The sequence below is a fragment of the Littorina saxatilis genome, linkage group LG15, assembly GCF_037325665.1.
Source record: "Littorina saxatilis isolate snail1 linkage group LG15, US_GU_Lsax_2.0, whole genome shotgun sequence".
NCBI lineage: Eukaryota > Metazoa > Mollusca > Gastropoda > Littorinimorpha > Littorinidae > Littorina > Littorina saxatilis.
The window spans coordinates 49073174-49089862 of NC_090259.1; the positions used below are offsets into that span (position 1 = coordinate 49073174).

The 16689-nt window shown below is 42.9% G+C and overlaps 1 protein-coding gene across 3 annotated transcripts; it reads left to right on the forward strand.

The window, feature by feature from the left end:
- Positions 1–950: 950 nt before the first annotated feature.
- Positions 951–15387, forward strand: LOC138949513 (uncharacterized). 3 transcript variants are annotated; one of them, XM_070321337.1, is made up of 4 exons: positions 951–1209; positions 9388–9499; positions 10386–10493; positions 12800–15387. In XM_070321337.1, exons 1-4 carry the CDS (start codon positions 986–988, stop codon positions 12917–12919), a joined length of 564 nt encoding a protein of 187 aa, XP_070177438.1. In that variant the 5' UTR covers positions 951–985; the 3' UTR covers positions 12920–15387. The 3 variants fall into 3 exon arrangements, with proteins under 3 accessions (XP_070177438.1, XP_070177440.1, XP_070177439.1); XM_070321339.1 differs by lacking the exon at positions 951–1209 and adding an exon at positions 7696–7967; XM_070321338.1 differs by lacking the exon at positions 951–1209 and adding an exon at positions 7697–8395.
- Positions 15388–16689: the final 1302 nt, after the last annotated feature.

The window sequence follows — 16689 nt, forward strand, 5'->3', positions numbered from 1 at the left end:
TCTCAAGGTCATACACGCCGTATAGGTGGAGTTTCGGGTAGTGTTTGCTGTAAAGAAATCTGTACATGATTTTGTCCCTATTTTTCAACCTCGTAGCCCCGGAAAGTCATAAATAGACCGGCACAGCTTTAACGCCCAGCCGACCACGAAGGGCCATATCAGGGCGGTGCTGCTTTGACATATAACGTGCGCCACACACAACTTGACAGAAGTCGCAGCACAGGCTTCATGTCTCACCCAGTCACATTATTCTGACACCGGACCAACCAGTCCTAGCACTAACCCAAGGACTACTAAAAGTAGTCCTTGCACTAACCCCATAATGCCAGACGCCAGGCGGAGCAGCCACTAGATTGCCAATTTTAAAGTCTTAGGTATGACCCGGCCGGGGTTCGAACCCACGACGTGACCTTCCGATCACGGGGCGGACGCCTTATACCACTAGACCACCGTGCCGGTCCGTTTCCGTATAAGGGCATACTTGGCACCATTGCTTTCTGTCCATGTTTTGGTTTTCAGTGGCGGTCACGGTGAGGCTGTGGTTAAACTGTGTGTTTAGGGTACTGTGCTGGTGGGTGACCCCCCCCCCCCCCTCCATTTCGTCCCATATCCCCCCGAACTTGACTCGTAGGCCCTATCTTACGTTTTGCCATGTTGCATGGTCGCGCGCGCGCGCACACACACACACACACACAGGGCCGTGCAAACACACACACACACACACACCGGCACACACACTGCACACACTGACACTGACAAACACACACGCACACATACACGGCTGCGACACCGCACTCACATGGAACACAAAGAATGGAGGCCGGGGGGGGGGGGGGGGGATATAGGACGCCTGGATTTAACGAATGACAAGAGTAGTTTGGGCACAAAAGACTATCTTATCTGAATGACAGTGCGCGGTTCAAGTTGGGGGGGGGGGGGGGTTAGTCAGATTGAAAGGGCCGGGCTACCCAATTTCCAGGGTCACATGTTCACAACATGGTGTGACGATGTCGGTCATTTGTGTGACAGGCAGTGCACGACACACACATCACACCATGACCTGATTTCGCCATCACTGGTACCACGTATCGCGCCATGCTCCACGCAACTGGCAAGGTGTCGCTGTCAGCGTCACTCGGTTCATAGCATGCCGTATGACTGCCGTATGACTGCCGCCCACTTCCACTTCGCTCTTCGACACGCCGCCAGGTCAGAAGCTGCCAAGCATGACGATTTTCACCTGAGTTTCAGTCATATGCACTGTGATTTTCTTTCGAATTGAAGGATTTTTTTGGATTTGTGTGTGTGGAATGATTGACTGATTGATTGATTGATTGATTGATTGATCGATTGATTGGTTAATTTGTTAATTCCCTAATCTATTAAATAACAATATTAAGCATAAATCACAACAAACGCGGGCATTCTCATCACAACTGATAAGAAATTCTATATATCACAATATAAAAAGCATCTAAACAAACAAAACAACCCCGAGTGAAAATTAAACTACATAAATGCAAAATATCTATAAATTATACAAAAGTAACGAAATAAGCCTACAATAATAGCGTCTTCTGATTTGGTGTTCAGCCAAGCTTATGTCTGCTATTGACAATATTAAGACCGATTAAGCGCACAGCAACCGTGACATTGTGCTCTCACCATCAACATACTGTCCCAGAGTATGACGTCAGCTGATTGCTGCGAAGGGCAAGGACTGGTTGCGTCAGTCAAAACATGGCGTGAACCCGACTCAACCGATACAAGAAAATTGGTTGATTAAAATCCACATGGCCGAAGCAATGTTTTCATAAAAGAAGCGGTATTGTACGGGCACATGTTGAATTTGGGTTACATGTGTTGCAGAGTATTGGAAAATACGTAGGCATAAAAACATGCAAAGAAGAGTGATAGGTCCCTGTTGTTATTGTCATTGTCATTGTCATTGTCATTGTCATTGTTATTGTCATTGTCATTGTCATTGTCATTGTCATTGTCATTGTCATTGTCATTGACATTGTCATTGTTATTGTCATTGTCATTGTCATTGTTATTGTCATTGTCATTGTCATTGTCATTGTCATTGTTATTGTCATTGTTATTGTTATTGTTATTGTTATTGTCATTGTTATTGTCATTGTCATTGTCATTGTCATTGTCATTGTCATTGTTATTGTCATTGTCATTGTCATTGTTATTGTCATTGTTATTGTTATTGTCATTGTCATTGTCATTGTCATTGTTATTGTCATTGTTATTGTTATTGTCATTGTCATTGTCATTGTTATTGTCATTGTCATTGTCATTGTTATTGTCATTGTCATTGTCATTGTCATTGTTATTGTTATTGTCATTGTCATTGTCATTGTCATTGTCATTGTCATTGTTATTGTCATTGTCATTGTCATTGTCATTGTCATTGTTATTGTTATTGTCATTGTCATTGTCATTGTCATTGTTATTGTCATTGTCATTGTTATTGTTATTGTCATTGTCATTGTCATTGTCATTGTTATTGTCATTGTCATTGTCATTGTCATTGTCATTGTCATTGTTATTGTCATTGTCATTGACATTGTTATTGTCATTGTCACTGACATTGTTATTGTTATTGTCATTGTCATTGTCATTGTCATTGTTATTGTCATTGTTATTGTTATTGTCATTGTCATTGTCATTGTCATTGTCATTGTCATTGTCATTGTCATTGTCATTGTCATTGTCATTGTCATTGTTATTGTCATTGTCATTGTCATTGTCATTGTCATTGTCATTGTCATTGTCATTGTCATTGTCATTGTCATTGTCATTGTCATTGTCATTGTCATTGTCATTGTCATTGTCATTGTCATTGTCATTGTTATTGTCATTGTCATTGTCATTGTTATTGTTATTGTTATTGTCATTGTTATTACTGTGCGGACTAAAGCTTCTCAAAAAAGGAAAAACGTGAATACCCTTCTGTAGACGTCGTGGGGCCGTGTGGACCCACATTGTTATGTATTAACTTTCGCTCCACGCGACTTGCTTATTAACTCCAAAATTAAACAGATCGTAGAAAATGATGTTTAGAGCAAATACCTGAAGGTTTGTGACTTCTCTCCCTAGTTTTTATGTAAGTTCCTTTTGTTTGAAAAACATGGGTCCGCACGGCCCCACGATGTCTTCCGTGTGTAGTCTAAATTTGACCTTTGTTTTTTTAATTACTTCTCGCAGAAATTTAATGATATAAGAGCTTTTTAGGTGTCTGAGGCATTCTTAAAGGCTCATTAAAAAAAAGTCCAAATGGTTTAAGAGATTATTTGCAATTAAACACCCTTCTGGGTCCACACGGACCCACGACGACCGGCGAAGGTTAAAGTCACGTGACGCTCAACCCTTTCGGTAAAATTTGATACTTTTCGATCCCTTTTTCTATTTTTGAAAGCGATTTGAACCAGTGCTGAAATGAGAAAATCCATCAAATCCTGTCCGAACCGCGTCATGGATTATGTCTATGAAGGGAAGCAACGCTGAGATGAGTAACGCACTTGGCGCGAGACTGAGCGGTATCGTTCTTTCCCACAAAATGGAATGCACCCGGGTATAAAAAAAACCGCCTGTATAAACGCCTAGAGAAAGTGGAAAAACGCCTACAGGGAATGCACCCACTTTTGGTCGACATAGACCCCTTCCACGTTAAGTCTGTGTTCGCAGCGTCATAGTGCGTGTGTGTGTGAAAGGCGTGCACTGGCGCCGTCACGGTGAGGATCAGTGTGTGTGTGTCACGGTGTGTGCAGGGCCGGACCCAGGGGGGGGTTCCAGGGGTTCCGGAACCCCACCCCTGGAAAAAGCATGTACCTTGCTTTGACTTTTACTAGTTTTAGCACCAAAACAATGCTGCTCTTAACCCTCAAAACAAGGCCCAGAATGCACCAGATTGCACAGATTTTAACCGTTTTTCAAAAATCCCCGGAACCCCCTAGTTCGCGCGCCTGCAAAGCGCTTGTGGCTTCGCCACTTCGCTGATTTGCCCCCCCCCAAAAAGGAGGAACCCCCCCCCCCCCCCCCTTACAACTCATTTGGTCCGGCCCTGTGTGTGTGTGTGTGTGTGTCACGGTGTGTGTGTGTGTGTGTCACGGTGTGTGTGTGTGTGTGTGTGTGTGTGTGTGTGTGTGTCACGGTGTGTGTGTGTGTGTGTGTGTGTGTGTGTGTGTCACGGTGTGTGTGTGCGAGTCAGTGTGTGTGTGTGTCACGGTGTGTGTGTGTGTGTGTGTGTGTCACGGTGTGTGTGTGTGTGTGTGTCACGGTGTGTGTGTGTCACGGTGTGTGTGTGTGTGTCACGGTGTGTGTGTGTGTGTGTCACGGTGTGTGTGTGTGCGTGTGTGTGTCACGGTGTGTGTGTGTGTCACGGTGTGTGTGTCACGGTGTGTGTGTGTGTGTGTGTGTGTCACGGCCGTGTGTATGTGTCACGGTGTGTGTGTGTGTGTCACGGTGTGTGTGGTGTGTGTGTGTGTGTGTGTCAGTGTGTGTGTGTGTGTCACGGTGTGTGTGTGTGTCACGGTGTGTGTGTGTGTGTGTGTGTGTGTGTGTGTGTGTGTATGTGTGTGTGTGTGTCCGTGTGTGTGTGTGTGTTTGTGAAGAGTGATTCCTTGAAAACTACTGGGCACATTTTCATGAAATCAATGGTCACATGTCATTTCTTTCAAATGGTATTATATATTCCTAGATCGAATGCCTTTGATGACGTCATATCCGGCTTTGAAAAAAAGTTGAGTTGGCACTGTGGCGACTTGTTCTTCTGAGTTTCCTTTAAAAAAAAAGTCTTTTCCCAAGTTTAGCGTTCATTGCAGCAAAGAATTTTGTCCCGGCGTTTTAAAGCTTGATCATAGTTTATTCCTTTTTTTTAAAATTCACAATTTTAAAAATCTGCCATTTTTGTGTGGAGTATTCATTGTTATTATTCATGTGGTTGTCAACCTGTATATTTTCTGCCTCTGTATTCTTTCCTTCTATTTCTCCAATCTTCAGCCGGTTTGGTGTCATTACATGGAGGGATCAAACTTAGCACAAGCTGGAGAGCCGACTATAGGGTTCAAGTTGAGTGATCTGTAGAACTCACACACACACACACACACACCACACACACACACACGCACACACACACACATACACACACACAGTGACAGACACACTGACACACACACACACACACACACACACAAAATGATCCATAACAAACAAAAAACTCATGTCAGTATCACCAGACTAGAAGGAGTCAGTATCGCCAGACTAGAAGGAGTCAGTATCGCCAGACTAGAAAGAGTCAGTATCGCCAGACTAGAAGGAGTCAGTATCACCAGAAGGAGTTAGTATCGCCAGACTAGAAGGAGTCAGTATCACCAGACTAGAAGGAGTCAGTATCACCAGACTAGAAGGAGTCAGTATCACCAGACTAGAAGGAGTCAGTATCGCCAGACTAGAAAGAGTCAGTATCGCCAGACTAGAAGGAGTCAGTATCGCCAGACTAGAAGGAGTCAGTATCACCAGACTAGAAAGAGTCAGTATCGCCAGACTAGAAGGAGTCAGTATCACCAGAAGGAGTTAGTATCGCCAGACTAGAAGGAGTCAGTATCACCAGACTAGACGGAGTCAGTATCACCAGACTAGAAGGAGTCAGTATATCGCCAGACTAGAAGGAGTCAGTATCGCCAGACTAGAAGGAGTCAGTATCACCAGACTAGATGGAGTCAGTATCGCCAGACTAGAAGGAGTCAGTATCACCAGACTAGAAGGAGTCAGTATCACCAGACTAGAAGGTGTCAGTATCACCAGACTAGAAGGAGTCAGTATCACCAGACTAGAAGGAGTTAGTATCACCAGAATAAAAGGAGTTAGTATCACCAGAATAAAAGGGGTCAGTATCGCCAGACTAAAAGGAGTCAGTATCACCAGACTAGAAGGAGTTAGTATCACAAGACTAGAAGGAGTCAGTATCGCCAGACTAGAAGGAGTCAGTATCACCAGAAGGAGTTAGTATCGCCAGACTAGAAGGAGTCAGTATCGCCAGACTAGAAGGAGTAAGTTTCGCCAGACTAGAAGGAGTTAGTATCACCACACTAGAAGGAGTTAGTATCACCAGACTAGAAGGAGTCAGTATCACCAGACTAGAAGGACTCAGTATCACCAGACTAGAAGGAGTCAGTATCGCCAGACTAGAAGGAGTCAGTATCACCAGAATAGAAGGAGGCAGTATCACCAGAATCGAAGGAGTCAGTATCACCAGACTAGAAGGAGTCAGTATCGCCAGACTAGAATGATTCAGTATCACCAGACTAGATGGAGTCAGTATCGCCAGACTAGAAGGAGTCAGTATCGCCAGACTAGAAGGAGTCAGTATCACCAGACTAGATGGAGTCAGTATCGCCAGACTAGAAGGAGTCAGTATCACCAGACTAGAAGGAGTCAGTATCACCAGACTAGAAGGTGTCAGTATCACCAGACTAGAAGGAGTCAGTATCACCAGACTAGAAGGAGTTAGTATCACCAGAATAAAAGGAGTTAGTATCACCAGAATAAAAGGAGTCAGTATCGCCAGACTAAAAGGAGTCAGTATCACCAGACTAGAAGGAGTTAGTATCACAAGACTAGAAGGAGTCAGTATCGCCAGACTAGAAGGAGTCAGTATCACCAGAAGGAGTTAGTATCGCCAGACTAGAAGGAGTCAGTATCGCCAGACTAGAAGGAGTAAGTTTCGCCAGACTAGAAGGAGTTAGTATCACCACACTAGAAGGAGTTAGTATCACCAGACTAGAAGGAGTCAGTATCACCAGACTAGAAGGACTCAGTATCACCAGACTAGAAGGAGTCAGTATCGCCAGACTAGAAGGAGTCAGTATCACCAGAATAGAAGGAGGCAGTATCACCAGAATCGAAGGAGTCAGTATCACCAGACTAGAAGGAGTCAGTATCGCCAGACTAGAATGATTCAGTATCACCAGACTAGAAGGAGTCAGTATCGCCAGACTAGAAGGAGTCAGTATCACCAGACTAGAAGGAGTCAGTATCGCCAGACTAGAAGGAGTCAGTATCACCAGACTAGAAGGAGTCAGTATCGCCAGACTAGAAGGAGTCAGTATCACCAGACTAGAAGGAGTTAGTATTGCCAGACTAGAAGGAGTCAGTATCACCAGACTAGAAGGAGTCAGTATCGCCAGACTAGGAGTCAGTATCACCAGACTAGAAGGAGTCAGTATCGCCAGACTAGAAGGAGTCAGTATCGCCAGACTAGAAGGAGTTAGTATATGACCAGACTAGAAGGAGTCAGTATCGCCAGACTAGAAGGAGTCAGTATCACCAGACTAGAAGGAGTCAGTATCGCCAGACTAGAAGGGGTTAGTATCGCCAGACTAGAAGGAGTCAGTATCACCAGACTAGAAGGAGTCAGTATCACCAGACTAGACTAGGAGTCAGTATCGCCAGACTAGAAGGAGTTAGTATCGCCAGACTAGAAGGAGTTAGTATCACCAGACTAGAAGGACTACCCCCTACGTCCCGTCCCCCCCCCCCCCCCCACCATAACTACGACATGGGGCTTAATCGGAACTGAATGACCTGCTAGCACGCCACAAGACCACCACCACCCTCTCCACCTCCAGTCCTTCCTACCACCCAGCCTTACCACACACCACCTCACCTCTTGCTGTTATGACAGCACAGTGACCAAATCCAGTTCAAACCAGATCCGTTCCGTCCAGCATCGTACGATCTCCCGACATAACATAACCGACATTTCTTTCACACGTCCAAAGCGATTATAAAAGGCCCGCGCCTTCACCACCCTGTATCACAACACTCGGCCCCAATGTGAAAACAGCACTGTGCATGTCCAGTGAACGACAGAACGTGTTGAATGTTTGAACAACCTCGACCTGGGTATCACTTTCCTAAGTAGTTGTTGAACGTTCGCCATCATTGTTGGAAAGGTGAGAAAAAGTGAGAAAAAAATAACTGAACAGAACCTAAACGATCTTGAGAAAACTGTGTAACTTGAAAACTGCAAAGAGAAATAAACGTCTCGAAACACTTTTTTTTTTTAATCACTTGAACTTTTCTGTAAAAAGTGGACGTCAAATTGACAACAGGCGAACCTACACATACACATACAAAAAGATATAACAGTTTTGCAACTGAAACAACAGCGACAGTTCTTAACATCCACAATACAAAAACCTGCGGTGAACTTTTCCGCTCTTGGAGTGTGAAAGATAACGTGCCGCAGTAAGCGAGCCAAGCGTTGTGACGGTCAGTCAAGATGACGATGATGACGTCACAGTGGTCAGTGTTGTGTCCTGTCTGCTGCTCGTCTTGCTCGGTCACGTGACGGCCAGGACAACTGCCGGACACCATCGGCGTGAGTCTCTAGCTAGTTTGTGTGTTTGGCTAACTATTTACTTATGCGTGGATTAATTTGTGTACTTATTTTAAATTTAATTCATTCATGTATTATGTATTTATGCATTTATTTATTCAACCATTCATTGATGTATGTATACATTAATTATTAAATTAATTTTTTTTATGCGAAAACCTATATAATATTATGTGTTTAGTATTAATTCATGTATTCATTATTTTCATAGAAAATTCCACTGATTAGTGTATTCATTCATTCATTCATTTACGTATTTATTCTTTGATTAATTTATGTATTAGTTTATTTACTGATTGAACTATTTCACACTGAACTGAATACAGTCTCCTCTCACGTTCAAGGTTCAGACCAAGGTTGTATTATATAAGTTGAAAAAGTATTGTTTCACTACTTAGAAAAAACAAATCTCCTCAATCAGCGCAGCGTGTACGATCGCCAATGTGTCCAAGCTTGTCCACACGCTGTAAGCATCCCGCTGATCGTACATAATTGACAACATATCACGTGCCGTCCTGGAAAAGTCAGCTGCCAAGAGGTGGCTGAAACACCGCGACACGTACTGGCTTTTGCTGTGTTCAGTTTCTCTGCTATTGTTTTAATGCCAGAGGCCTCCTTCCACTTAGTTTACTCATAGTACTAAAAACAACTCACTAGTTGCCAAATGATGTCGCACGCATAATGACACCCTTGTCAACAATAAATAGCCGCCTTGGGGGGACTGACCCACTACTGACCCACTACACACTGACTAGCGCGGTCAGGCAGCTTTTCGTCTGTTTCTTTCTACACTTTGAGTTGATGGGACCATTATTGATCATTGGGCCTACGGCCTTCGCCGCCAATATCACTCTACATACGGTCGCTTTTAATTCGTTACATGATCTTGTGATTCTAGTTACTGATCGGCTGAAATGCCACAGTCTTGATATAGCCTTATAGTACTACATCCCGTGGTTGTGTGTGTGTTGCAGTGTGCGAGGCGGGTCAGTTCCAGTGTCGGGAGTCCAGCGCGTGCATCATCACAGAACTGGCTGTGTGACCACTACGAGGACTGTCCGCTGGGCGAGGATGAGTATAACTGTGGTACGTCACTCTCACTCGCCTGTCTGGCAGGCTACGCTCATTGCTTCATTGGTCGATTGGCCGACTGGTGGATCTTTCTTTGTCATTTGTTTTACATTGCAGAGCGTGGATTTATCGATTAACTGACTGATTGATTGATTGATTGATTGATTGATTGATTGATTGATTGATTGATTGATTGATTGATTGGCCGACTGGTGGGTTGTTGTTTCAGTATCATTCATTTTCCATTGCAGGATAGATGTATCGATTGACTCAGTGACTGATTGATTGATTGGTTGATGGAAATTGACGGACGGACGCATGCCTAGTGTTGCGTGAAGTTGATTCCTCTAAGTACTGGTTCATTTGACCTCAGTATTTTGCACTGTACTGATTCTCTCAGTCTTGAAAATGCGGAAATTCCACATTGCCTTCCAGTATCAGCACCTCAGAGACTGAGACAGGGCCGGTGTAACACAACATTTTTACTCCACGAAAAATTTACTCCGGAGTAAAATTTCGTACGAAATTCTTACTCCGAGTACACCTTTCGTACGAGAAAAGAACTCCCCAAGGCACGAAAAAATTACTCCCTCCACGAAATTTTTACTCCCCATTTTATTTTACTTCCAGTAAAAATCTCGTACGCGAAAATGGAACTTCGGGCGAAGGGATAATGCCAATATGTGATCTCGCGCAAACGAATGTCGCGCTACCCTCCCTCCACCCCTTCCACCACCAAGACTAACAGGGGACAAGGGAGTAAAAGTTTCGTACATTTCTGTACGAAATGTTTACTCGGAACTCACCTGTCGAGGGGAGTAATTTTCTCGTGTTACACCGGTAAGTGATACCAGTGCCATCACTGTATCTCACATGTTTGTATTCCCTCCCTTTGAAACAGAATGCAGCTCAGACGAGTTCATGTGCACCGACACGGAGTGCGTCCCACGTGACTGGCGGTGTGACGGGGATGAAGACTGCCATGACGGCAGCGATGAAGATTCAAGATGTGAGTAACCTGCTCCTGGTTCCGGCATCACTTCATTTCAGTTTAGCCGGCTGGGATAAAGGTTGAGACCGACTTGAGCTAAGCTTGCCGTTCTCAGTTTCCCCTCGTAACAAAGCATGGTCAGCCCCCGCAAAGAGTATTCAATAAAACTGAAAAAGAAAAAAAAAAAAGGTAAAAAAAAAGAGAAAGGCTGAAAGCGAAAGCGAAAATCTGGATGCGCACGCAGCATGCACCGGAAGCGTCGTTCTGAACAATGCCAAGGATGATGATGAGAATGTCAGCAGACGACACAGTCGATCTCCGCGTTGACATTGTTCCTTATTGTGTTGTTATAATTTTTTTAATTGATTCCAATTAAGTTTTCTTGAACTTCAGCTTGGAAATTCAAAGGGCACGTGAACGGCGTAGCGGAGTTTTGTAGTTTCCTTGTGTGGGGTACAACTCATCAAGTTTCCACGTATTTTTAACATCATTTTTAAAGGTGGTCGTCTACATTTTTGCTTTTTTTTCAATAATCTTATGGTTAGATTTCGCTAAAAAGTTATGTCAGATGATGAATGAACCATGGGGAAAAAAGTTATAGAAAAAAAATCCAAACAAGTGCAGCAACAGTTTGACACTGGAGCGGCGCTGTCCACGCTTTTTTTTTTTTTTTTTAAACTTTACCGCGCACGAAATGCACGGGATTTGAGAGGAGTTTTGCGCTTGGCATTTTCCAAATAAGGATATCCTACTATGAGTACTACGCTGGAATACTACAATGAATTTTCAAACGGCTACACTGGCTTCGTCTTTCCTGATCGAAAGGGGGTGTATTGTTGATATTTGTAGATAATAAACTCTGCATTGTAATGGTCAAATGGCGATTTCGGTATAACAATGTAGACAAGGACCTTTAAAAATCACTGAGCAATAAAGCCAATGTTACAATAAAGCCAATGTTACAATAAAGCCAATGTTACAATATTAATTCCAAATACATGTCGAGTCAAACCCGAGAATAGTGTTCCTGAGAGTCTGTTGCGACCCATCTCGTCATCGGCGCTTTTCCGGAAATGACCTGCGCTTTGTTGGAATTCCAACAATGGGCGCCATTGTAGGAATTCCAACTTTGCGCTACGCGATTCTAGAAATGTACCGCGCGCATAGTGAGAATTCTGCTCTTTCTTAGAATGCGATGTAAAATGATACAAGTCATGATGGCCCATGATGATCCTTGTGTTTTAAAGTGATCAATGCTTAGTCTTGAAAAAGAAGATGCATTGTATAACGCACCAAATTACCAACCGAATTACAAAAAGCAAAACCACTTTTGATAACTTCGGCGGGCTGTAACAACACAGTTCAACGACCCATCCCACTCAACCAAAACGCACCAATTTTACGTAATTTTTAACGTTTCAGATCTTACATTTTACAACAACAAAAACACAACAAGAGTGTTCCGATATAACTTTTCACTGGTAACTATCGATTGTAAATATTTTTTACTCAGTCTTAACTGATTATATATTAAACTCACACAGTCTCTCTGGGCTGCAGAGACAGCATTACGTCCCTTTACTGAGTAGGCTCTTGTCACTGCATGGTAATCTAGGCTCTTGAAACGTAATGTGCAAGTCTGTGCGCTATATTGATGTGATTGATTGTTGCAAAATGTTGATTCAAATTAAAGATGATTTCAGCCTGTTGTAACAAACTAACACTCTACTCTGAGAAAAAAAATCATTGTGTTCAAAATACTGATCGAGACAGCAGCAACTAGCTAGCTGCATGCGCTGAGTGTCACTGAGAGAATTGTTACACAGTGTACCCCCACACCCCCAATTCAAGACTTCCCCTGTATAAGACCTTGCTTTTTCATATACCTTATTCATGACCTGTGAATAGGGTATACTTTTTTGTGCCAGTCGAAGGGTTGCCATTTCTAGAACGAGGCAGCTTGTTTCCGGAAATGCGGCGCTTTGTTGGAAATCAAATGAGGTTTCGGGAAATCCCGATTATTCCAACTCTGCCCCGGATTCTTACTTTGCGCCCAACAAGTCCACCATGTAGTTATGTCCCTTGAACATGAAGAATAGTGTTCCTGAGTCCACCATGTAGTTATGTCCCTTGAACATGAAATAATAAAATTTTCAAAGTAATAATGATTGCTTTTCAACACAATTTTCTCAATCGTTTTCAACATACAGCTATGGTTCTCTCTGTCTGCTTGCAAGTGTCCTTGCATTCCGGACTGTTATTCAAATGTGTGTGCTTTGAACCACTACTGACGCTCACCTGTTTTTTCTCTCTGTTCTTATCAGGCAACACGTACGTCAGACCAGACGATGACGATGATGAGGTGGATGCACAGCCTCGTCACCATGGACACGGTTCCCACAGTGGTCACCAGCATTTCAGACACATGCCGAGAAAGCAACTGAGCTGAGAGCGAGCGAGCGAGAGAGAGAAGAATGAAAACTTGGTGGTAGAGCTTGTGAAATGTGTGAAGGTCCGTTACAGTGTGTATGTGAGGGTATAGAAGTTACATCCCCGAGTACGCAGTAGGAGGGTCCAGCAGACTTTAATTGTGTGTGTGTGTGTGTGTATCTGTCTGTCTGTCTGTCTGGACTTAACAGCTTATTGCTGGGAAACTACTGGGCGCAGTTCGTTCAAAAGTTGATACACTAACTTGATAATAGGTCCGATTGATCGTATTAAAACTTCATAATGTTACCTGGGACCTAAATGCGACATAAATCACAAAAGCCACTCTTAACGGTGGGAGTTTTTGCGGTGGGAGGCTGTTCGCAAAAAGGCAGCTGAGCCGAACACGTCACGCAGTGACGAGAAAAGCATGATTTGCAAGCCAGCCGCATTTGGTCTCGGCAAAGAAACTACAATACAGTGCTTGGTCTCGGTGAGACTGAAAGAGAGAGAGCGACAGATACACACAGTGATTCAAGGCGCACAACTATAGTAAAGTTGTCGTAGCACGTCCGTCTATGGCCAAAGTGATCCGGGTTCGATTCCCGGCATGGGCGGTCTATTTTTTTTTTTAATTCTTGTTTACTATTGTTTATTATGAACGTTTTAATGTTTTATTTCACTCTAATATTTTTTTTAATTGTGTAAAATAAATAAATAATTTATTTTATTTTTAAATCCAAGTGATCCGGGTTCGATTCCCGGCATGGGCGGTCTATTTTTTTGTTTTTTTTTTTAATTCTTGTTTACTATTGTTTATTATGAACGTTTTAATGTTTTATTTCACTCTAATAATTTTTTTAATTGTGTAAAATAAATAATTTTTTTTTTTTAAATGCACGTGCACAAGACAAAAACTTTCATACTGGGGGAGCGAGCCAGTCTGAAGAGTACTCGGGTCCAGCGCCAGCGTTTTTTATATTTAGTCAAGTTTTGACTAAATATTTTAACATCGAGGGGGAATCGAAACGAGGGTCGTGGTGTATGTGCGTATGTGTGTGCGTGCGTGTGTGTGTGTGTGTGTGTAGAGCGATTCAGACTAAACTACTGGACCGATCTTTATGAAATTTGACATGAGAGTTCCTGGGTATGAAATCCCCGAACGTTTTTTTCATTTTTTTGATAAATGTCTTTGATGACGTCATATCCGGCTTTTCGTGAAAGTTGAGGCGGCACTGTCACGCCCTCATTTTTCAACCAAATTGGTTGAAATTTTGGTCAAGTACTCTTCGACGAAGCCCGGGGTTCGGTATTGCATTTCAGCTTGGTGGCTTAAAAATTAATTAATGACTTTGGTCATTAAAAATCTGAAAATTGTAAAAAAAAATAAAAAATTATAAAACGATCCAAATTTACGTTTATCTTATTCTCCATCATTTGCTGATTCCAAAAACATATACATATGTTATATTCGGATTAAAAACAAGCTCTGAAAATTAAATATATAAAAATTATTATCAAATTTTTTTTTTCCAAATTAATTTAAAAACACTTTCATCTTATTCCTTGTCGGTTCCTGATTCCAAAAATATATAGATATGATATGTTTGGATTAAAAACACGCTCAGAAAGTTAAAACGAAGAGAGGTACAGAAAAGCGTGCTATCCTTCTCAGCGCAACGAATACCCCGCTCTTCTTGTCAATTCCACGTGCACTGCCTTTGCCAGGGGCGGTGGAGTGATGATGCTACGAGTATACGGTCTTGCTGCGTTGCGTTGCGTTCAGTTTCATTCTGCGAGTTCGACAGCTACTTGACTAAATATTGTATTTTCGCCTTACGCGACTTGTTATTAACTTTGTATTGGAGATCATCATTATGTATTTTTATTTATCCACCAAAAGTCAGCTTGGTAGTGTTCGTTTTTGCAGTCATTTTTCTATATTTTTGTCAATATGTTTTCCGTGCCAATTCGTGCTTTTAGTAAAAGAACTGAATGTAAAAAAAAATCCATTTGTGCTTTGAATAAATTCTAAAAGAATGTAAAAAAAATCCATGTGCTTTGAATAAAAGAACAAGTGAATGTAAAAGAAATCCTATGTGAAATGCCATGTTCAGTGTTTACATCACATGCCATGACTCATTGCATCTCTCTAACTCGGGACTGACTGCCAGTCATGATTCCAGTTTCCACCCACCTTCTTGTGTGGATGTGTGCGAGTGCAAGCGGTGTCATTAATACAGGTTGTGATTGCGAGTCTTTTCACACCAGTGTATGGTCAAGAAAGAACTTTAATTAAATCTTTTAAAAAAAAGCTTGAATTTTTCTATATGTGTGCGTGCGAATGTGTTGACCTTGCCACATGACGGACGCATCAGTCTAAGAGAGAGAGAGAGCGAGAGATAGAAAAAGAGAGCGAGGCAGACAGAGAGAGAAGCAGAGATAGAGAAAGAGAGAGGCAGACAGACAGAGAGAGAGAAGCAGAGATAGAAAAAGAGAGTGAGACAGAGAGAGAAGCAGAGATAGAGAAAGAGAGAGGCAGACAGACAGAGAGAAGCAGACATAGAGAAAGAGAGAGAGGCAGACAGAGAGAAGCAGAGATAGAGAAAGAGAGGCAGACAGAGAGAGAGAGAGAGGCAGAGATAGAGAGAAGCAGAGATAGAGAAAGAGAGGCAGACAGAGAGAGAAGCAGAGATAGAGAGAAGCAGAGATAGAGAAAGAGAGGCAGAGAGAAAGAGAGGCAGACAGACAAAGAGAGAGAAGCAGAGATAAAGAGAGAGCGAGGCAGACAGAGAGATAGAGAGAAGCAGAGATAGAGAAAGAGAGAGCGAGGCAGACAGAGAGGCAGACAGAGAGAGAGAGAGCAGAGAGAAAGAGAAAGAGAAGCAGACAGACAGAGAGAGAGAAGCAGAGATAGAGAAAGAGATGATGGAACTTTATTTTTCAAGGATAGAGGTTTAAGGCAACGTTTAAGAGAGAAGCAGACAGAGAGAAGCAGAGATAAAGAGAGAGATAGGCAGAGATAGAGAAAGAGAGAGGCAGACAGAGAGAGAAGCAGAGATAGAGAAAGAGAGAGGCAGACAGACAGAGAGAGAGAGAAGCAGAGATAGAGAAAGAGAGAGGCAGACAGAGAGAGAAGCAGAGATAGAGAAAGAGAGAGGCAGACAGACAGAGAGAAGCAGAGATAAAGAGAGAGAGGCAGACAGAGAGAAGCAGATAGAGAAAGAGAGGCAGACAGAGAGAGAGAGAGAGGCAGAGATAGAGAGAAGCAGAGATAGAGAAAGAGAGGCAGACAGACAGAGAGAGAAGCAGAGATAGAGAAAGAGAGGCAGACAGAGAGAGAAGCAGAGATAGAGAAAGAGAGGCAGACAGAGAGAGAAGCAGAGATAGAGAGAAGCAGAGATAGAGAAAGAGAGGCAGACAGACAGAGAGAGAGGCAGACAGACAAAGAGAGAGAAGCAGAGATAGAGAGAAGCAGAGATAGAGAAAGAGAGAGCGAGGCAGACAGAGAGATAGAGAGAAGCAGAGATAGAGAAAGAGAGAGCGAGGCAGGCAGACAGAGAGAAGCAGAGATAGAGAAAGAGAGAGAGGCAGACAGAGAGAGAGAGAGAAGCAGAGAGAGAAAGAGAGAGAAGCAGACAGACAGAAAGAGAAGCAGACAGACAGAGAGAGAGAAGCAGAGATAAAGAGATGATGGAACTTTATTTTTCAAGGATAGAGGTTTAAGGCAACGTTTAAGAGAGAGAGAAGCAGACAGACAGAGAGAAGCAGAGATAAAGAGAGAGAT